Below are 22959 nucleotides of genomic sequence, written 5' to 3' on the forward strand. Positions count from 1 at the left end.
TGCCTCTGTCCAGCAGAGCCATTGAAGTGATCCCTGGGGTAAACTTTCTGTTTCCCATCCACTCATCAAGGTTTCTCTTGAAGAGGGTTAGTGAAGAGCTCTGCCTAATGTAGATTGGAATCTTGTTCCAGAGCATGGGAAGTCTCTGGGACAGGAATCTATCCCTCCAGGACATCCTATTTATTGTTGTGGTGAGGTTTAGATCCCTGGAGCATGTGGCTCGAGGGGATATGGTTTTCTTTAGGTGGAGCATGTCCATCAATTCTGGGTTGGACATGGCCTTGTATGTCAGGCAGAGATCACCTCTGAGTAGGCGATATGCAACTGAGTACAGCTGGAGTTTCTTCAGTCGAGCTGCATAGGGCATCTGCTTGAGGCCAGTGATCCTCTTGGTGAGGAACTTCTGTGGTCTTTCCAGTTGTTGCAGGTGTCTTGTAAGGTACATCCCAAATGGGGCATTGTACTCTATGATGGGTCTGATAAGTGATGTGTAGAGGGGCCCAATGACCTCTTTCGATCTGGATGCAAACCCTTTTGTGATTAAGTGGGCCACATAGAAGGATTTTCTAACCACTTTGGCAATGTGATTATCAAAGGAGAGGTTACTATCTACTTGGGTCCCCAGATCCCTTATTACGTCTTCCGTATTTAGGGGGCTACCATCTATGTGGTAGTTTGTGGGTACGTTGTTTTTTCCAAAGGGGATGACTTTGCACTTTTTGGCATTTAGCTTGAGGCCATGGTTTTGACACCAGGTATCTGTCTCAGTGAGACCCTTTCGGAGGATGTCTGTGTCAGCCAGAGAGTCAATTATAGCCCCTAGTTTGCAGTTATCTGTGAACTTGATCAGCCATAGTCCTCCTGTGCTTGCATGTACCTCTGAGACGTTTATGCCGAACATGAGGTGTGCTAGGACTGAGCCCTGGGGAATGCCACTTGTAACCAGTTTAGAGTCAGATCTAGCTTCTGCAACTCTTACCATGTGGGCTCTGTCTGTGAGCCAGTTGGCAACCCATCTCATGACGTAGGGGTTTATGTTCAGGCTGGTGAGCTTGTCTATAATACCCGAGTGGGGAATGGTGTCAAAGGCCTTTGCGAGGTCTAGGTAGGCTGTGTGGACCACCTTTCCCTCATCTATAGCCTTGGTAACTGTCACAAAGAAGGCCACCAGGTTTAGGAGGCATGATCTGCCCTTAACAAAGCCATACTGGGAAGGGTCCAGTGTTTGGAGGTTTCCAGTGTCTCTGTTAATGAGATCCATGATGATGCGCTCCATAGCTTTGCAGACCAAGCTAGTCAGGCTTATAGGGCGATAGTTCCTGGGGTCCGTTGTGGCTCCACCTTTGTGGAGCAGAATAATCATTGCTGTGCACCACTCTGTGGGCACATAGCCTGTGGAGAGGCTGAGTTTAAACAGTGTGTTTAGGTGAGGGGTTAGTTCATCTTTGAGCTCATGTAGGATGCAGCCTGGGATACCGTCCGATCCCATTGATGCTGTGTTTTTGGCTTTGGAGAGGGATGTTTTAACCTGAGTGTCTGTGATTTCAGGGGCACTACATTCTTCTGGTATAGTTATTGGCCCTTTTGGGGCTGAGAGGGGAGTGAAGTTTGCACTGAACCTGTCTGCCAGGATGTTGGCTATATCAGTCTGTTCAGTGTATTTTGTGCCATTCTGCACAACTCCGAGCAGATGTGAGAATTGCCACTTAGATTCTTGACATAGCTAAAGAATGCCTTGTGGTTATCTTTGGAGTCCATGGCAATTTTTCTTTCGAAGCTAGCCTTGGATGATTTTATGAGGGAACGTAGTTTCTTGCTGATACTGATCAGGGATATCTTCTCTTCTTGGGATTTTACTCTTTTCTGTACTAGTTTCCTCCTTCTATTGTATAGTTTGTTCATGGCAGGGGTCCACCAGACTGGTTTCCTTTTCTTGGAGGAGTGAGTCTTGGTTTTGTTTGGGATAGCATGATCCATGCATTCTTGTAGGTGCCCGTAGAGTGCATTAGTAAAGGATTTTGCAGCTTGGACAGCGTTATCCTTTAGCATGGGGGATTTGAAACTTCTGTAATGTGAAGTTTGCTTTTGAAAAGTTTTTCATGGTGGTTTCTTTGACTGGGGGTGGTGGTGGAATGTGGATATCCAGAGTGATTAGTTTATGGTCAGATCTACCCAGCGAAGGGTTGACCTCTGGTGTGGAACAATGGTCACCCATGTTGGTGATGACCAGGTCCAATATGTCGTCACCTCTGGTGGGGGTGTTGACTAGCTGATCCAGGGCATTTGGGTTTATAAATTCTAGGAAATGCTGGGCAAGGGAGTTCGTATTTGAGTAGTTCTCCCAGTTAATGTTTGGGTAATTGAAATCACCCAATATCAGGGTGTTTGGTAGGACCTTTATGTTTCCCAGTGTTTCCAGGAATGCAGAGTGGGGGTTCTGGGAGGGTGGCTTAATGGCTAAGGTGTTTGCCTTACAAACACAAGGTGCAGGGTTTGAGACTCACAAAGGATAATTGGCTAGGCTTAAAATGGCTCGCAAAGGCAGTTAGCTTAGTACTAAACTATGAACCTATGAACCTATGGTGGGTGATCTGTAGCAAGCTATAATTTGAATAGCAGTTTTGCCCATTGTTAGTTGCATGTGGATGATCTCTGAAGCATCATGCTGTGCCACTAACCTGGAGGTGTGGGTATCCTTGATGAATATGGATACTCCACCGCCTTTTGTATTTCGGTCCGGGTTTTGTGGCCGAAATGTATGGTATGAGTTGTAGCCTGGTAGTGCTGGGGTGCTCTCTGGAGCCTTAAACCAGGTTTCTGTTACTGCACATATATTGATTTTCTCCATACTGAGGAGTGCCTCAAGTGCATGCATTTTGAGGTTTAGACTTCTAGCATTGAGCAGCATTACCCTCAGTTTTTTGTTACTTGTGCTATTTATGGCAGTGGGTTTGTCTTTTGAGCCTTGCCTAAAAAAGGCACTATGGGGGTGGCAAGAGTTTTGGCCAGTATTCAAAAGCCTAAGGGTGACAGGTGCAAGCCGTCTCTAGCAAAGGAGCGTGGCTTGTTGAACATGTCATCCCAGGCTGACAGACACTGGATCCCCTTTGAATGACACCAGAAGCTTAGCCAGTTGTTGAAATTGATAATTTTTTCTCTGTATCGTGGTATCATTCTTGGTGAGGGCAGGATGCTACTCAGGGTCAGGGTCATACCAGCCTGGGCTACAAGATCAGAGAACTCCTCCTTGTCTCTTTTCATGTAGTCCAGGGAGGTATGGCTCAGGTCATTCACACCAACATGGACAATGACAGAGTCATATTTGTACTTGTTCTGGAGTGACCTGAGTGCTTGTGTTATGTGGTGGATCCTGGCACCTGACAGGCAACTAACAGTAACCCTCTCCTTATTCAGCCTAGTGAGTGGGACGTCAGTGTGCTTGACTACAGAGTCAACTATTACTACTGTGTTATTTTGCCTTAAGGGCTGTGATTGTGTGGCACACTGGTTTTGTGAAGTATGTGTTTCATGGTTTGTGTTGGGGGCTGGAGGTTGATTGGATGTCTGCTTTGGAGGTCTCTGTTGCTTTTTTCAGATTTTTATTTAGAGGCTCCGAGTATGTTTTTGTGTATTTATGTGTGTTTTTTGCCAGTGCTGGTTTCATAGGTCTATGTGAGACTGGTGGTGTGATGCAAGTAATTCCCTTCTCCTCTTGTCTGCCTGGCCCAGTCTTGGGTTGAGAGAGCTTAGCCTCCAGTTTGGCTGTATAATTGCATCTCTCGCATGTATTAGTGTTTGGTGGGAGGAGGAGAGGGTTGTCTGTGTACATGAGGCAATTGTAACATTGCCTCAAAATGCCCAGATTCACCAGTTGGACTGGATAGTACACCTGAAACTGCCCTTTGGACATGCCTGGATAGGTACAGTGAACTGTTTTACTGACTGGCTGGTAAGGTCGAATAGAGAGCCTTGTCCTTCTCTACAGTGTAGGGGGGGTGTCTAGTGCTAAGGTTTATTAGTGCTTGCTATTAGTTTTGGGCAAATGCCAGGATGAGAAGTGAATGATGTGAGTGCTTAAGTTGAAAGTTTGTCTAGTTCAAAGGGAAAAATTGAGGAGTAGACTTTGTGGAGCCGGGAATAGTTATACCCTAGCTAACCGGCACTGCCCGGCGTGCAAAACAGCGCAAATGCGGGTTTTATAGCAGGGAAATGATAGAGATAGAAATAAGCCCAAAATGGCCAATAAACTACTAATGTCTGGGCTGAAACCACTCCTCTAGGGACAGATAAGCTGCTCAAAGCTCCCTCTCTCACAGTGAACAGAGAAACCTCCTTCTGTCCAAGTAAGGTATGGGCAAACACAGAAACTTGTAACACAGTCCTGAATTCAGCACTAACCTGAAAACTGGACTAAACTAGCCTAGAAAGGTGGGAAAACAAGTATTTTCTGTTTTTTTTTTTTCAGAAAATAAAGCAGATACAATCAAAAAAACACTTTAAATGCACAGAAATGGCTATCACACTTGAGTGTGTTGCCTACAATAGTTAAACAGGTAATTTAAACACAAAAACTACTTTGTTAAAGTGCAGGCAGTAAAATAAATACAATATGTAGCTGAAAAAAAGCTTTTTAAATCACAGAAACTCTAGAAAATCGGTGTTTTAGGCGGAATTAGCTAAAGGCAGCAAGAAAATGCAGAAAAATGATACTTAATCACTCCAAAGTCTCTCTTGCTGAGCTGTATACTAGCACAAAAACCTTGCAAATGTGGGTTTTATAGCAGGGAAATGAAAGAGATAGAAATTAGCCCAAAATGGCCAATAAACTACTAATTTCTGGGCTGAAAACACTCCTCCATGGGACAGATTGGCTGCTCAAAGCTCCCTCTCTCACAATGAACAGAGAAACTTCCTTCTATCCAAGTAAGGTATGGGCAAACACAGAAACTTGTAACACAGCCCTGAATTCAGCACTAACCTGAAAAAGTGTACGATTTTTAACATTTTTCAGATTTTGCATACATATATATTTTATGTGTATATATATATATATATATATATATATATATATATGGGTTCCATGCATTAGATCAAATTTTCACTAATTCGAAATAGTGCATGGAATGCTCACTGCAGCAAAAGTGCACTTAATCGAAAGTGCACTTACGCAAAGTTCAGTACAATGAACGGGTGTTGTACTGAACTTCCGTGCAGTACTCACGGACCTTAGGGTTAGGGCATGTGTCATAGTAAGGGCTATCCTCTTACCATGACCCATGCCCTAACCCTAAGGTCCGTGTTGACCGCAGCACAGTGAAGGACATAGCAATGTCCTCCACTATGGTGCGATAGTCACGAACCTTAGGGTTAGGGCATGAGTTAGGGTAAGGGGATAGCTTTACTAAGTATCACCTTACCCTAACCCATGCCCTAACCCTAAGGTCCATGACTATCGCACCATAGTGGAGGACATAGCTTGTTTTTATGTCCTCCACTGTGCTGCAGTGTTTTCGTGAAGTGCACTTACGCAAAAGTTCACTTTCTAAAGTGAACTTTCAGAAGTGAGGCTTCCTATTACAAGTTCGAAGTAGTGAACTTTCGTTCTTGTAATAGGAATATATATATATATATATATATATATATATATATATATATATATATATATATATATATATATATATATATATATATATATATATATATATATATATATATATATATATACACATATACACACACACACACACATTTTATATATATATATATATATATATATATATATATATATATATATATATATATATATATATATATATACATATATATATATATATATATATATATATATATATATATATAGGAGCGCCACAGAATCCTGAAAGCCCAAAATCCTGAAGATCAAAATCCTGAGACCAAAATCTTGAAAACACACAGGATACCAACACTTACTATATTCCAGCACAAGTACATACAGAAACATATTACCCTTCAACTATAGGCAGGGGGGCAAGCCCCCCTGCACCCCCCCACACCCCCTGCTACTTAAATATGACAACTCCGAGATTGCACTTCAGTACACTAAGTGCAGTCTTGGAGTAGATATATTTAAGTAGCAGGGGGTGTGGGGGTCCAGCCCCCCACAAGGGAGGTGCAGGTGGGCTTGCACCCCTGCTTATACTTGGGGAAGAGTAATAAGGTTTGTGTTTTATTTGTTTCTGTATGTACTTGTGCTGGAATATAGTAAGTGTTGGTATCCTGTGTGTTTTCAGGATTTTTAACTTTCAGGATTTTGGTCTTCAGGATTTTGGGCTTTCAGGATTCTGTAGCGCTCCCATATACAAATATCTACATATATATATATATGTGTGTATATATATATATATATATATATATATATATATATATATATATGTGTGTGTGTGTGTGTGTGTGTGTGTGTGCGTGTGTGTGTTTGTATGTATGTGGGTCTACTTCACATGACTGAAAACTCAAAATACTGAATTTTATTTGATAGAGACTGCAATACCCAATTTTCAAAATACTGAAAACTCATTTGACTGAGTCTTATTATACTGAAAGTTCACAATGCTGATTTCTAATTTCAAAATACTGAATTGTAAGCCGTAGATGTGATGCGTATTTCCCTTCACCTGTGACTTGCTTGATATAAAAAAAATTAGTGTAACTTAAAGTGCCGACTGTCAGAATACCAGTAGTAGTGTAGAAAGAAGGGTTGTAGTGTTTCTAAATGTGGGTATGTCTCTTTACATTTTTATAGCAAGTATCTAAAGTAATATGCCGGACATTTTGTGTACACCCAACAGTAGTGGCAGTGTGTACAGTACTTTAAGGTAAGTAAAAGATGTATGCCTCTTTTCCCCAGTGTAGTGTGATCCTGCAGTTAAACAGGACGATATAAAACCTAGTTTGGTTTTATATCGTCCTGCTTCTGTTAAGCGGATAAGTAAGTATTTTTTAAGTTTTGAAAAGAGTTAGTTATCGGTGTTCTAAGTGTGCATGTCTATGGCTTAAAATTCAGTATTTTGAAATTCAGCATTGTAAGCTTTCAGCATAATGAGACTCAGTCAAATGAGTTTTCAGTATTTTGAAAATTAGGTATTGTGGTCTCAGTCAAATGAAATTCAGTATTTTGAGTTTTCGTGTGAAGTAGATGTCCTTCTATTCCAATGTTGTAATATTCTACATATGGGTTTACTCCTCCTGTCTTGCGTATGTCTGGCCAGTATACAAAAGTTTTCAGTCCCTCTAAGGTGCGTGGGATGTCTGACATGGCTGAGGATAACGAGAGCCATAAAAGTGATATCTGCATGCACCAGCCCTCAGAACTTCTCAGCTGCCAATCGTACGCCAGGTATTCCTGCTATCGCTGACGTCAGATTCAAAAAATAAGATAAGTACCCCATTGGGGACCCTGTCAATCCTTTTTACTTTTATTGCCTGTTCATGTAATCCAGAAAGGGCAAGTATAAGTGGGGTCGGCAGATTCCCCACAAGGACGCCCATGATCAGTGCCTTTTCTGCTTGGGATGATTGCACGACTGCAAAGCCTACTCCATTTGAAAGGCATTTGTACCCAAGACCCTACATAGTCACCTGCATGCTTTAACCCTCTACTTGGAAAATCAACGCCTTAAGCAGATTACATTAGGGATGGAGGGCTCCTCTGATGTTCCTTCAAAACTGCCAAAAAAGAAGGCCAAGACCTTACAGCCTACCTCTTCCATTGGGCCTATATGTCCGATCCTCAGCCTGTGGCTGACAGCTTGGTAGAAGGATCCAGATCTGCCACAATGGATATAGTGGGTACCTCCACGGATGCTGCACAATCCCACGGTGAGAGCATGTCTGTTGAGGCTTTACCGACATTGGTCTCTGACGCCGGTGGGGGGGGACCAGCATTTTCAGAAGGCCCATCAGATCTCTCCAGTCCTTTGAAGTCTCCAGACTCTAGGCCTCTTCAGACACCTGCTAGGCCCCTTAAAAAGAAAGCATCTCTGTCCATCTTCTGAAAGCATGCCTGATTGGCAGGTTTTCAGCCAAAGCCTGTTTAATGCTTTCATGGCCTTGTGTCCCACCTCTACAGTGACTGCTAACATATCTCCACAGCTCCTGGGCCCTAGGCCTCAGACCTCACACCCTACCACGAGGAAACAGGAAGACCTTTCTGATTCCTCCTCTGAGGAATCTTTATCCTACACCTTCCAGATTTCTTCCCCCTTGGGGTATAGCTCCCTAGAGGAAGAATCTGTCAATCCTGACTCCCCACCTGAGGACTTGACTTTTGGGGAAACTGCTTCCAAGATGAAAGATCATTTCAAGTGAGAATCCCCTGAAATGACTGAGGTCCAAAAAAGATACTATGACCTCATTCAGATGGAGTTCCCAAGCCTATCTGCTGTCCCACCTATCCTACCTGCATTTCTGGATGCCTTTTCCTCAGCATCACTTAATCCAGATTCCCAACTACCTGCTCCATGCACACCTGACAGACTTTATAAGGTGCCTGACACTGCTAAGCATCTGCTTAAGTGCCCACCTGCTGACCCAGCCACAATCTCAACTCTGCAGACAAAAACCTTCTCCAGCTCGACCATCTCCCTCCTCTAGCCAGAGACCACCCTTTCAGGACAGGGCAGGTAACATCTGACTACCTGCCATCCTTGTCTCCTTCTCCTCCTTCCTTACCTCTGTCAGCCCGCCTCTCTCACTACCTCCCTGTGTGGACCCACATTGCTTCAGACAGTTGGGTCCTGTCAGTCCTCCAGAATGGTTATTTCATGTCTTGCCTCTCCCCTCCAAAATGAAAGGGCACCTCACAGCCCCCTAAACAACAATTGCACCTCATGCAACTGGTGTTGCAAACTCTGCTGGCTTAGGGCATCATCAGTTTCCACAGTGGCAAAAGGAATAGGCTTCTACTCCAGGATCTTCCTGGTCCCCAAGAAATACGTACCCTGGAGACCTAGTCTAGACCTCTCCCATATCAACCTATTCCTAAAGGTCCCTGCCTTCAGGATGTTGACCCTACCAACCCTCTTTCCTCTCCTGCTCCCACAGGGGTTCATGGCCACATTAGATGTAAAGGATGCTTATCTCCACATCTCCATAAAACCAACTTTCAGGAAATGCCTGAGGTTCTTGGTGGCTCTTCTCACTTTCAGTTCCCTGCCTTGCAATTTGGGCTTTCCACTGCACCCAGAGTTTTCACAAAATGCTTGGCTCCAGTGATTGCTTATTGCAGGACAAAGGGAATACAGATATTCCCTTACCTGTATAACCTGTTGATCCAGGCAGGCAGCAAGGAGACCCTTGAGCTCCACATCCACATTGTAGTGTCTCTTCTATAGTCCCTGGGATTTCAGTTAAACTTCCCAAAATCACATCTCAGCCAACCCAAGGCATTCTCTTCCTTGGGTGCAGAATACGCTCAGACCTCACAAAATCATACCTTCCACCCCAAAAAGTGGAAACATTGACAGGACATCTACTTCTGATCCTCCAATCTACAGATTTGACATCAAGGCAGTTCCTCAGACTCTTGGGCTACATGGCAGCCACCATCCCCATGCTACCTTTAGCAAGACTGCATATGAGAAAGTTACAATAGTATCTTTGGTCAGTCTGGACACAGCACTCTCATCCTCTGGAGTACAGGGTCCCCCTTCTCCCTTGCCTGAAAAGGAAAATACTGTGGTGGTTGGCACAGGTGAACCGCAGTCCAGGTCTTCCCCTCCAACCACCTCTACCCACACAGATCATGCACACAGATGCCTCAAACTTGAGCTGGGGAGCAACTCTGGGCCATCAAAGGGTGCAGGGCTTGTGGCCAAAGCCTCACAAACTAGAACACATCAATGTTCAAGAGATGAGAGCAATGCTTCTGGCCCTTTGAGCCTTTCTGCCTTTCCTCCAGCAAGGTCCCTTGAAGATTTACACAGACAACACCACTGTGCCATGGTATCTCAACAAACAGGGAGGGACCCAGTCATACCTACTCTGCAGACTAGCCCTTCTGGTATGGGAACTAGCCACCTCACAGGGAATTACCCTGTGGGCAGTCTACATTCCCTCTCTGCACAACTCTCAGGCAGACTATCTGAGCAGAACCACCACAAACAACAACAAATGGATGCTTCACAGAAATGTCTTCTTGGATCTGGTCCACAGGTGGGGTACATCTCAAATAGACCTGTTTACCTCCTCCATCAACAGGCAGCTTCCTGGCTTTTGAACCAGGATACCAGACCCACAGGCACTGGCAACTGATGCCTTTTCAATCTCCTGGAAGGGGAAATATCTATATGCTTCCCTCCCTTCCCGCTCATTCAGAAGGTCCTGCTGAAAATCCAGCAGGACACATCAAAAATCTTGCTGGTGACTCTCTACTGGCCTAGACAGCACTGGTTCCCCCTACTTCTACAATTGTCCAAGGGCAATCACCACAAGTATTATTGCAAAGTAACTAGAAATAGCAATGCATGCCTTTTTATAACCTGTTTATACAATGTGCACTTCCATAGCAAAATGTTGCTAAATTGTAAAAGACAGAAAAAGTGTCCTTTCTCACCCAACACAAGGGATCTCAGATTCACCCACAGTGGCAGCTTCTGCAACCTTACCCTGTGGTTGATAGGATTCTGATCTCCTTCAGACATCTTTACAACAAGTACATGCTCAATGTCCTGCAGGAGGCCAGGAAATGAAATACAAGAAAATCCTACCTTTCAGAGTGAAAAATATTCACTTTATCATGTCACAAAAGACAGCTGGACCCGCATGCCTCCTTAAGGGGGTATTTCACCTCAGACCTCCCAGGAAACCGTCCCCTCCTCCTTGGGATCTTAACTATGTTCTTGAAAAACTTACACTCCCTCCCTTTGAGCCAGCAGACAAAGCTTCTCTAAAACATTGCACATGGAAAACTGTACTACTAGTGGCCTTGACCTCAGCCAGAAGAGTATCAGAGCTACAAGCCCTTATGGCTATTCCTCCTTTTCTAGTCTTCCACAAGGACAGGGTTACTCTTAGAACTAACCCCTCCTTCATGCCCAAGGTGGTGAATGACCTGTCCCTTAACTAGGCCATACACCTACCTGCCTTCTTCCCCAACCCACAGGGGGACAGTGAGAGAGTACTTCACTCCCTGGATGTGCACCAACTCAGGTTTTACCTGCATAAAACCAAGTCCATCAGAAAGGCTGACCAGCTTTTTATATCCTTCCACCCTAGAGCCCTGGGGAAGGCAGTATCAAAACAGATCATATCTGCCTGGATCTCCAAGGCCATAATCTTTTGCTACCAACTCCATGGTAAATCTCTGCAGGAGCCTTCTTTAAGGACCTGAATACCTCTACCATTAAAGCAGCTACTTGGTCTTCAGTTCACACTTTCAGAAAACACTATAACTTTAACCACATTTCTAGATCCAGGGCAGGGTTTGCCAGGGCTATCCTTCACAGATTCCTGGAGTCTGCCTCTAGATCACCTCACCAGTCACAGTGAGCTTTGGCACTCACCCATATGCAGAATACTGCAACATTGGAATAGAAGGACATAGAAAAGTTGTGTAAAATCTTACCATAACCATAGATGTCCCTCACTTCCATCAAACAGCACAACTCCAACTCCAACAAATAAAAATAAAAAACGCACAGTACTCAGACTAATAAATGCTAGTTATTGGTAAGCGCTTTCGGTCGGACTTCCCAACCTTCTTCAGACAAATACACGTAGTCACAACACCTTATAGATAGATATATATATATATATATATATATATATATATATATATATATATATATATATATATATATATAGATTCACTTTATAATCTAGAAATACTGAATCTCGAATTTCAGTATCTCAAAACTATAAAGCCGAAAATTCAAAATAACAAAACCCCAAAAGCGCGAAATTCAAAATGGCAACTTTTAAATACACCGTCCACCACACAAACACACAGGGTCTATATTAGAACACACAACATTCAAAATGTTGAGTGTTCTAGTATCAAACCCTAGCAATCGAAAAAAAAACATCGAACATTCGGAACAACTAATTTTTTCCTAGGAAAAAAATTGCTGTTCCAAAACACATACACACAACACAAGCACACCAAACAAACAGCAATCCACACTCATACAACTAAACTCGTACACCTAACCCTACACTAAACTATACATACACCACTAACTATCCATTTACCTTAACCCTAACCTTAAGGTCCGTCACTATCGCACAGTCACCTCACCTGCGCCCTAACCCTAACTCACCTAACCCGCCCTAACCCACACATCCACACAATCGCACACTTACCTGACCCGCGCCCTAACCCTAACTCACCTAACCCGCCCTAACCCACACATCCACACAATCACACACTTACCTGAACCCGACCCGTAACTTTCCACCAGAGCGCTGAAACTATCGAAGCAACAGAAACAGACAACCAAATGTTTTCCCTAGGAAAGAATTTGGTTTCCTGTTTCTTCAATTTTTTCAGCGTTCGCTGAAAACAGGTCGATATTAGAACACCCGACATTTCAAATGTTCAGTGTTCTAATATAGCCCCAACACAGATACACCTTCCTCCCCACACTACAACAAACAAACAAAACACACACAAACACAACAACACACATACACAAACCTACCCTACATATAAGCAGGGGGCCAAGCCCCCTGCACCCCCCATGTGGGGGGCTGTGCCCCCCACAGCCCCACTACTTATATATACTAACTCTGAGATCACACTAAAAAGACAAAGACACTAAACCCACCACTACACACTCTACATTACCCTAGCTCAAACACACATCATATATGTACAAACACCACTCTTCTCAACACTTACACACTCACACTCTTACCTACATACCGTAACCTACACCTACAACTTCCCAACACACTAATGTACACTAAAATCCCTACCCAAAACCCTTAACATATAAACACTTACCTGAATCTCCAGCTATCCATTAACACAGCGCACTACTACAACTGCTAATTCGACATTTCAGGATTCAGTTATGTGGACTTTCGCACAACTGGCTTTCGATATTTTAGTCTTGAGATACTGAAATTCAAGATTTCAGTATTTTGAGAATCTGAAGTGCACCTATATATATATATATATATATATATATATATATATATATATATATATATATATATATATATATGTGTGTGTGTGTGTGTGTGTGTGTGTGTGTGTGTATCTATATATATATATATATATATATATATATATATGTGTGTATATATATATATATGTGTATATATATATATATATATATATATATATATATATATATATTAGATATATATAAACACCAATAATCCAATTAAAAATTCAAACACACAAATTAACTTATTAAATAAATAATCACCCCCCAAAAAAAAATGTTCCATGTTGCAGTATTCCTTCCCACTCTCCTGTTAGGCTGCATTTCCCTCTCTGGGTGGCACAGGACTGGCATTGCCTTTATTAGGACTGGCTCCAACTGGGCCTTTCAGGTCTGAGGGCTGGTGGTTGAAGACGTCACTTTTATGGCCCACGTTACTCCCAGCCATGTCAGATGCCCCACACACCTCAGAGGGACTGAAAACTTATGTATACTGGCCAGACGTGTACAAGACAAGAGGAGTAAACCCATATGTAGACTACTGCAACATGGAAGAGAAGGACATCTATGGTTATGGCAAGATTTTACACAATACATATATGTATTTCAATTTTAAATATATAATTGGTGAAAAGGAGGGTACCTTGTCTCAACTGAGATTTTAATTAAGTATACATGATTTTAATTGGTGCATTTTCTGTATTAAAACGAAATGTTTTATTGTGTGTTATCTGATTAAGGTCCATTATCACTGTTAAAGGAACAAAAGCGCTATCTGATATACAGTGCCTGCTGTGTATTCCTCACAGTGAAATTTTTATGTTATTTTTGAGCACTGAGGAGAGTTTTGAACAAAAAGATGAAGATGTTTCAAATGGATCTGTGAACAAATTTGGTGGTTGTTCCAGTTGTCATTTTATTTTTTGAAGGGCTGAGCATTGTTATAAACAATTATTTGAGGGTTATCCCCTGTACTAGGAAGTATAACTGTAAAACGGCAGATGTTTATTTTGCCATCTGCAGCACCCGCCCCTTATTTTACCTGGAAAAAAACATCCCGTACAGAAAATAATTTAGAAACATTATTCAAGCATTCATAAGGGGGGGCATGAAAAATACACTATTTAAGCATTCTATATGTTGCACCAATTTTAAGAAATTCACTTTTTTATTTCGGAAAAGGTAATAAAAGACTTTAGGGGTAGTGACTCGGCAACTGTTCTGCTATGCAGGAAATTGTTCTGGTAGATCACTTTAAATGGTAATACTTAATCTACCAGGTCTTAATGACTCAATTTATATCGCTCCTATATTAAGGATGAGAATAAGCTGGCTCCTTAGCTGTTTGCCTCCATCCTGTTTTAGTTACACCTCTGATTTATTTTTAAATATTTTCATGTGATGTATCTCTAAAGAAGCCCTTATCTTTGGCATGTAAGTACTGCTGCGGTATTCTTGAGGAAGAAGCCCGGGAGATACCAAATGTGAGCCCAGTCTGTCTGTGAAAGGTCCTATGACAAACTATGTGAAGTATATAAATACTCTGGCATTCACAGGAATAGGAAGGCCACACATTCTCCCAGTTCCAGTTTTTAGGACATACGAGTTGACCAAAGCCCTAATAACATGTCTGCCCACTTGAAAATGTTCAGGAACCTCTTATCCTTAAAACCGTGATATATTAGCAATTTTCTGTAATGCTTCTACGTTGGACACTGAGTACAGCTTAGAGCAGTGGGTTGCGTTACCACAGAAATATATATCTCAAAATGAGAAACAGTAAGACTCACAGTCAAACCAACCATGTTTACTGATTGCAAAGTAACTAGAAATAGCAGTGCATGCCTTTTTATAACTTGTTTATACAATGTGCACTTCCATTGCAAAATGTTACTAAATTGTAAAAGGTGTCCCATTACCATACCATCATTTTTGCACTTATATGGATCTGCTCTTTTAAATGTCATTATACATTCCTTTGCATATGAGAGTTTCTGTGACTTTTTGAGGGTTGCATATATGTGCAGTACTTCATTTGCAGATGTCTGTAACTTGCATAAGTGCACGCTGCACACGTGTAGTTGACATTGAATACCTCCCACTGAATAGCTTTAGTGTAAAATATCTGTCAGTCCAACAAAAAGGTATCTTATCATCTTTGTTTTTCACTATAGCCTAGTACTGAAAATGAAAGATATCTTAGCCGTCTTGAATGCTGACAATCTTACTATTCAGCAGTGCCTCAAGGATCATAAGTATCTAAACACATATCTAGCATTGTGCATATAATGTGATTATTCATGTGTTTCTGTGTTTTCTGAATCATTTTTGTAATTCTTTTCACTTGTGCTAATTGAAATAGGTAGAATGTTTCCTGGCTATCTTTACTTCTGCCATCTTTCATGGCTAGCTCAACATTTACTTCAAGAAAATACATATGTTTGCATCTAATGGCTTCTACCTGTGCCACATCTGATAAAGTCATCCACCTGGTTAACAGATGAAAAAGAAACATTCATTTCAAAGTGTACTTTTATAAAATGCATAATTAGACATTACAGGAGTTTGTTTCATTAAATGGTAAAGTATATTTGGTAAATCATCTGTTTGCCTGATTTTTTAACATGTTAAGCTTATCTAATTCTTATACTAGGTTTATTTAAAAACATGCTGTTCCAGTTGTATAGCTTCAGTGTATTTGACGGCAGATATTAAATAGCTGAACTGAAACAAAGGGTGTTATAAATTATATTATGTTGCAGATACTAGCTAAAGTGAAATAATCTGCTTCATAATATTGTGGCTGTAAATTATTAAGTTTAACTAACTACAGGGTGATATGTGACTAAAGTAAATGTCGGCATTATCTATTAAGAATTTTATTTCTGAACTGCTGAAAATCATGAGATTCCTGGGTGAGTGCTGAGCACAGCCTAATGTTTTCATACCATCAGCAGTGCTTTGTCTCACAGTTATTTTACTACCGCAATGTACTATTTGTAATCAGATATATTTTAATTTACAGAAAGAAGGTGGATGCAATAAAATGACCTGTGCTCGTTGTGGAACTTCCTTCTGCTGGATCTGTGGAACTCGTTTGAAACAGCATTCATATAAACACTTTAAAGATCCGTCTGTAAAATGCTCCTTAAAATCGTACGTTTATAGTTTAATTTTCTATCAGTGTACAATGTTTGTGTTATAACACATCTGTTTTTTAACTAAGTAATACAGTCTGTTACTTTTTAAACTTCATACAAGTATGTAGAAAGAGAAGATGGACTGCTCCTTATAAGAAACAGCATGTAAAGAAGAACAAGCAATTTGTCTTTCTTGAATGTTGCAATGGTATTGTGTTAGACAGTAATGGAGTGATGGGCTGGTGAGGGTAAGAGAAGGGGGTGCTTTTGAGAAACAACACGTCATATAGAGTGGTCTACACCATTCATTTATCTGTTCTCTGATACCTGACAGAATAAAGTAATAGGCATTTGGGAAAGAACAGCAGATTGACTTTAAAATGATCCAGCTAATTATGCAGCTTTTCTGGAAAGGACAGGGGACCATGTTATTTTATTCATTCGTGACTAGTCAGTACTGAAAAGTAATAAGTAGTGAAGCAGATATAAAATGATAATTACAGTGCTTTAACAGCTGCTGTCAACAGTACTATAAAACATTGCTTACGTGTGGGTTAACTTCCCGTCGGATTAGCACACAGTTACCACAGAAAAATGCCAAGTAACCTGAAAGTAGCGTGGTTCCTTGTGTGTGAAGTGGGTATCAAGCCAAATGCAATTTCCTTATCAAGTAAAGTCCAAGTTCCCCAGATAAACAGCAAAACATAAATGTATTATCCAAGCAAGTTAGTTTATTCGAATGAACAGGATAAAAACAGATGAGCGCTTTCACTAATGACTAGCTTCTTCAGATCTTTACAATAATGGTATAGTTCCATCCCTTAAATATGATAATTGGACTTTACTTGATAAGGAAATTGCATTTGGCTTGATACCCACTTCACACACAAGGAACCACGCTACTTTCAGAGTACTATAAAAGAGCTGTGTGATAAGCTTGTCTTACCTGAAATGATAAAACAAATTGCTTTGCTGTGTAAGTAACTAATAGCAGCAGATTGATTTTTTTTTTAATTTTTATTTATCTGTGGAGAGAGTACACTTAGTTCCAGGTTGCATCAGACAAATTTGATGGCAAAGGGAGATGTGGGTACAAATGGTAAAAAAGTGGAGTATTGCATGTAATTATAACAGAAATGCAACAAGGAGGCCTTGAAAATAAAATCTTGTGTGATATGATTTGTGACGATGTGAGGTAGTGCCACATATGCCAGGAGAAGTGGGGAGTGGATGTCTAACATATGCCAGCATAACTAGCTGGAGTTTTGTAAAGAAGTATATGTTATTTGCATATCAAACTGATTTGTACAGGTGCTTGTGTTGAAAAGGTATTTGTAAAGCTGCTGTGTTAAAAAATGTACCAACAGTGGGCCCTACTGGACAGAAAGGAAATGTACCTGCTATGTCAGCCTGTACTGTAACTGTTGAAATGAATATATTATAACAGAGTGTACTGGAAGAGAAGAGGTTAATCTCAGTCCAGCTAACTTTGAAAAATAGTCTGAAATTAAATTACCTGGTTTAGGACATAAAGATTGTATCTTACAGTTCTGAGTGCAGCCAGAGATAAAATGTCTGTGAAGACCAGGACTAGGAATCCTACTGTATTGTCCTTAAGGGTGAACTAATTGTTACCCGGGAAGGGTGTAAGTTTTTGAAATGGTTTTATAGCTTCCAAATGCTGTAACAGATCTTAGCAAATCTCTATGTGTGTGTATTATGACACATATGTGCTAGATTCTGGTTCAGTTTCTAGTAAAGGGGATACTGTGAGAATCAAAGTCAGGTGACTAGACATATGTGATGTCATTCTGTAATCCAGTACTGAATTGATGTTTTAATACAAGATGAGACAGAAGTCTCAGGGCAGTCTGTTTTTGAAACCTGACAAAGAAGGAAGACCACTCACTGACTTCACCTAGCCTTTAGTAAGTAACCAGGGAATAGTAATTCCTTAGATTAGTCAGGAAAATATTATGAGATTAGTTAAGTACTGTTTTTCTGTATCTATGTGAATCTTTCTAACTGTGTTATTTTTAAAATTTCCTGTGATTTACACTCTGGTGTTTTTTGTAAACAGATATTTATTATTTTCATGTTCTTTTATTATTAAAAATATTTAAATTTTTCATTGTGGCTGTTTTTTAGAGAATATTTTAATTTTTGAGCATACTTATATTTATTTGGTGACACTGTTGCCACTCCTGAAAGCTTTGCTGTATTGGTCCAACACTACCATTTTTATTAGCATTAATTTAGAGTAGCTGCTTTTGAAGTGTTCTTGTGACTTGTAGTCTGAGCAGAGGGGCCATAACTGGTAAATCTGTGGCAGCCTTTTCCTGGTGTGTGTATGTGTGAAAATCAAATCTCAAAGAGTGTGTGTGTCAGCTACTTGGAGCAGGGACACAGAGCAGTGGTTTCACAGAGAGGGTGGTAGAGGACTTGGCTTGGAACACTTAGCTGAGGACTCATCCCTACAACTGTATCAGTAGGGAGTCTTATTTGGGACCTGAAGAGAGAGAGAAAAACCCAGTCCCAGGCCTGATGGTGTTCCCTGTGTGCTGTTAAGTGTAATTGTACTTGGTGCAGAGAGCTGCATCTGGAAATACTGTGTGTATCTATTTTTGTTCCAAGCGGTGAGAATTAAGGCTTCTTGATTACTGGCGCAGAGCAGAAATGTCACACGATTAATGAAGCAAAGCCTTCTGATGATATGGCCGTTTCATGGTTGGACATTGCACACTTAAATGACGATGTTGAATCTCAAGATATTTTTTTCCTTTGGTCGAGTGAATGAGAGAGATGTGAGGGATAATGAAAAGGAGAAGCTAGTAGATATGGACTTTCAAAACGATACTGTCTGAAGTAATAGATTGGAAGGGAAAATTCCAATATATTGTATGCTGTTATTGCAGCAAAAGGAACCAGTAGTGTGCATGTTCTGCTGAATTGTCAAAGACTAAGACCTGTTATGAGGATCAAAAAGGGGGACTAATTAACAGATACTGTGTGTAGGATAATGTTACTAGTCCTTTAGGCATTAAGCTGAGGATGTAAGGGCATTCATTCATATTGGCATAGAAATGTTTTTGTGAAGTTACATTTAACAATTTTGAGACTGCAGAAAGATATGTGACTTTGTTTGATCACAATTCTTTTTGTTTTCCTTGGAATAATTATTTGGTCAGAGAAACTGATAGGATGTTAAGAAGAAAATTACATTTACTGTCTCAGACTGATAGTGAAATAAGAATGTTTTTTGAACAGCAATCTAAATCTGTATATGATATTAAAAAAATTTCAGTGATCTGTAAATTATGGAATGGATGATGGGGAATTATGGTATATTTACATGTTAAGGAAGGAGAAAGTAATGCACTAGCTCAGCTCTTTGATTAATTAGAAGAAGGATATGATAGGATATGTTGATCAACCTATAACATGTTTTTAGTATGGTCTATGTGATTGCTTAATTAATTAATGTCCAAAGTACAGATGAACTAGGGGAAATAGGGCCTGGAAAAAGAGAATGTACACGGAAGTGTAGAAAATATAATGAAACAGGACATTTGTGGTTATATTGTAATAAAGAACAAATTGATCTTGAGGAGGGGTGTGAAATAAATGATGATGCAGTCTCATTAAGTGAGAGGGATGGTGTGAGTAGAGGACGAATGATGAAATAGAAACAGTAATGTTAGAAAAAATGGAAGGTGAGGAAAATACTGAAATTATGAATTTATTTAAGTATTTAAATCAGGAAGGGGGCTGGAACAAAATGATGAAGTTGAAAAAAGTGCCATAGAGAAAAGAGTTAAGATTAGGAAAGTAATGCAAATTAAATATAAACTGCAAAAAAAGGTGATTTAATGATGTAATATGTTTATTGAATATTAGATTATTGAATAAAGAACACTGGGGAGCAAGCTAAATCCATTTGGGGGAATGTTTTGTGGAGTTTTGGGGAAGATAAGTAATTATAAGAAAATCTGATATTAAAGTATTGGATTTTTTTCATCGAGCCAGGTAGGTGTGCTGTTTATGACATTAGATGTTGCAACAATTTTTGTAAGGCTTTCACTTTATATACTTCCACACAAATGAGAAAAGGGGAGTGATTATTTGAAGAAATTAGGAAATGTATAATGATTAGTAAAGATGTGATGATTATAGGTGATTTCAAATGCAACATTAGAAAAGAGGTGGGGAAAATAAGGATATCTTGAATAGATGTATCTTGTAGATGAGTGGTAAAGGATGGGGAGTTAAAAATAGGAAGGAAAAGTGATTATACATACAAGAGGGATAAGACTGACAGAAAATTATTTTTTGAAGGGTGCAGGGAATAGGTTTGGAAGCCAGTGAAGTTTTTTTTTCTGATAATTGTGCTATAATATCCAAATTATCTATTAGTGAGGAGGTAACAAGGGAGTGGAGGTGAAATAAGAGATTATTTGGGGAAGAGATGAAAGAAGAGTGGTTTAAGACTGAGATGGATAATGTATGAATAATTTATGAGAGAAGCATTTAATGATGATAGACATTGATGAAGAGTTGAATAGTTTGTGAGGTGCATTCACAAATAAGTCTTAGAAGGGGAATGTGAGTTTAGAAATGAAATATCGGTTTGTGAAGAAACGGAAGTATAAAAATTGATACATGAATATGAGGAATATTGGATAAAAGTGAGAAACAAAGGATTGTGAAAGAAGAAGAAGAGTTATTTAGGGAAAATAGGAAAAGAAAAGTTCAGTGATCTATAAGCAAAAATGTTTGTTACAAGGGGAAGTGAGGAAGTTTCTCCTTTTTGGGGGAAGAGGGTTAAAAGAAATGTATGGAGGATAACAGGTATTAGGAGTCATAAAGGAAGGGTGTGTGAAAATGTGGGAGAAAATTTAAGGGAAATGGAAAATTATGTCACAGGGCTATATAGGGAAGCAAATATAGATGGGGAATGTATTATAAAAAGTTAGGAAAGTGAGTGAGCAATTGAAGAAAGAAATGTGTAAAAGGATAGAAATGCTGGACTATGAAAATATTCTGCAGAGTATAAAGAAAATGACTTAACCTGATCCACGTGGGATAGGGTATGAGTTTTTCAAAGAGATGAGTTAAGAAAGGGAAAAAAGTGGTGTTAAAAGTAATAAATGGTTGGTTTGAGAGCAGTTTTTAAAATAAATAAAATGTATGAGGGAATAATTAAGTTTATGTGTAAAAAAATAAAAAAAGATTTGAGATAAGAAATTAGAGACCATTAACACTTAATAACTCAGAGGATAAAATGTTATAGAATTTAGCAAAAAGAATGAGTAGGATGATATTACAGCTGGTGGACGATGAAGCATATCGAGTTGAAGGAAGGAATACATTATTAATTGTGAAGGAAGTTGTGAATCATTGGGAGGGTGGCCTAATGGTTAAGGTGTTTGCCTTACCAACACAAGGTGCAGGGTTTGAGTCTCACAAGGGATAATTGGCTAGGCTTATAATGGCTCGCAAGGGCAGTTAGCCTAGTACTAATCTATGAACCTATGAACCTATTTGATAAAGTTGATTTAAATTTTGGGGGCGGGAGGTTGGCATAATGGTTAAGGTGTTTACCTTACAGACACAAGGTGCAGGGTTTGATTCTCACATGGGCTAATTGTCTAGGCTTAAAATGGTCCACAAGGGCAGTTAGCCTATTAATAATCTATCTATGAACCTATAAGAGAAGAGGAGTGGTGGTAACGTAGCTGTATGTGATATAGAAAGGGCATATGATACAGTGAGTTTACTGATAAAATTTATGAGAACTCTTATGCTAGGATAAATGTTAATAGGTACTTTAGTAATGAAATTTAAATTAACAGGTGGTTAAAACAGAGGGTGTCCTTTAAGCAGTGCTTTATTTGTTGTATTTATGAATGTGATAATAGAAATGGCAAGGATGCAAGTGAATGAAGGGGGGTTTCATTTGTAATGTGGGTTTAATAGTCCCATGCACATGTCTTATGCAGAAGATTTGGTAAGTATGAGAAAGGAAGGAGGATAGATAAAAGAGAGTATTATTAAACTTGAGGAGAGTATAGATATGGTAAGTTTATTGACAAATAAGGGAAAATGGAAGGGGTTTGGAACATAGTAAAAATTGTAGGCATTTATTTTTTTCAGTGACAAAAATAAAATTATTAAGAATCAGATTAGGAGACTGTAGGTTAATCAGAGAACAATGGGAGAAATAAATGTGTGGAGAAATGTTAGGTTATCATATTCTTATTTTAAAATGGTTTATTTAATTAATTCTTGTATTTTTTTTATGTTGCAAAGGCAGTAGCTATAAACTGTGCACCTACATATTAACTGATTTACCAATTCCCATATTTATTGGGACATGATAAATGAAATATTTAAGAGTATGGGTTAAAAATGTTTCTATTATGGCAGCCAAGGGTATGTGGGAAGAGACTAAACAAAAGAATAGTACAAAAGTGAAAACTGGATGCTCTTGCATATGGATATAAATAGCATGATACAAGGAATAAAATAGTTTTTAGTCCCTTTAGTTTTCTACACAGGTCAGGCATATTTGTATAAATCAGAGTAGAAGTTGTGGATTGTAATTAATAAGGAGGTAAAGGATTTTATTTGTGAGGGGAAAAAGGCAAGAGTCAAGTGGGATAAAATGATCCTCC

The 22959-nt window shown here is 39.7% G+C and overlaps 1 protein-coding gene across 2 annotated transcripts in view; it reads left to right on the forward strand.

Moving 5' to 3' along the window:
• LOC122799896 (E3 ubiquitin-protein ligase RNF14-like) overlaps positions 1–22959 on the forward strand; it is a 692373-nt gene that overhangs the window by 620329 nt on the left and 49085 nt on the right. For both annotated transcript variants that reach the window (XM_044069277.1, XM_044069278.1), the window contains exon 7: positions 16171–16301. In XM_044069277.1, coding sequence (XP_043925212.1) covers positions 16171–16301 — 131 coding nt within the window. The remainder of the gene's footprint in view (positions 1–16170; positions 16302–22959) is intronic.

This window comes from Protopterus annectens, chromosome 4.part0, assembly GCF_019279795.1.
Source record: "Protopterus annectens isolate FY-2018-M chromosome 4.part0, PAN1.0, whole genome shotgun sequence".
NCBI lineage: Eukaryota > Metazoa > Chordata > Ceratodontiformes > Protopteridae > Protopterus > Protopterus annectens.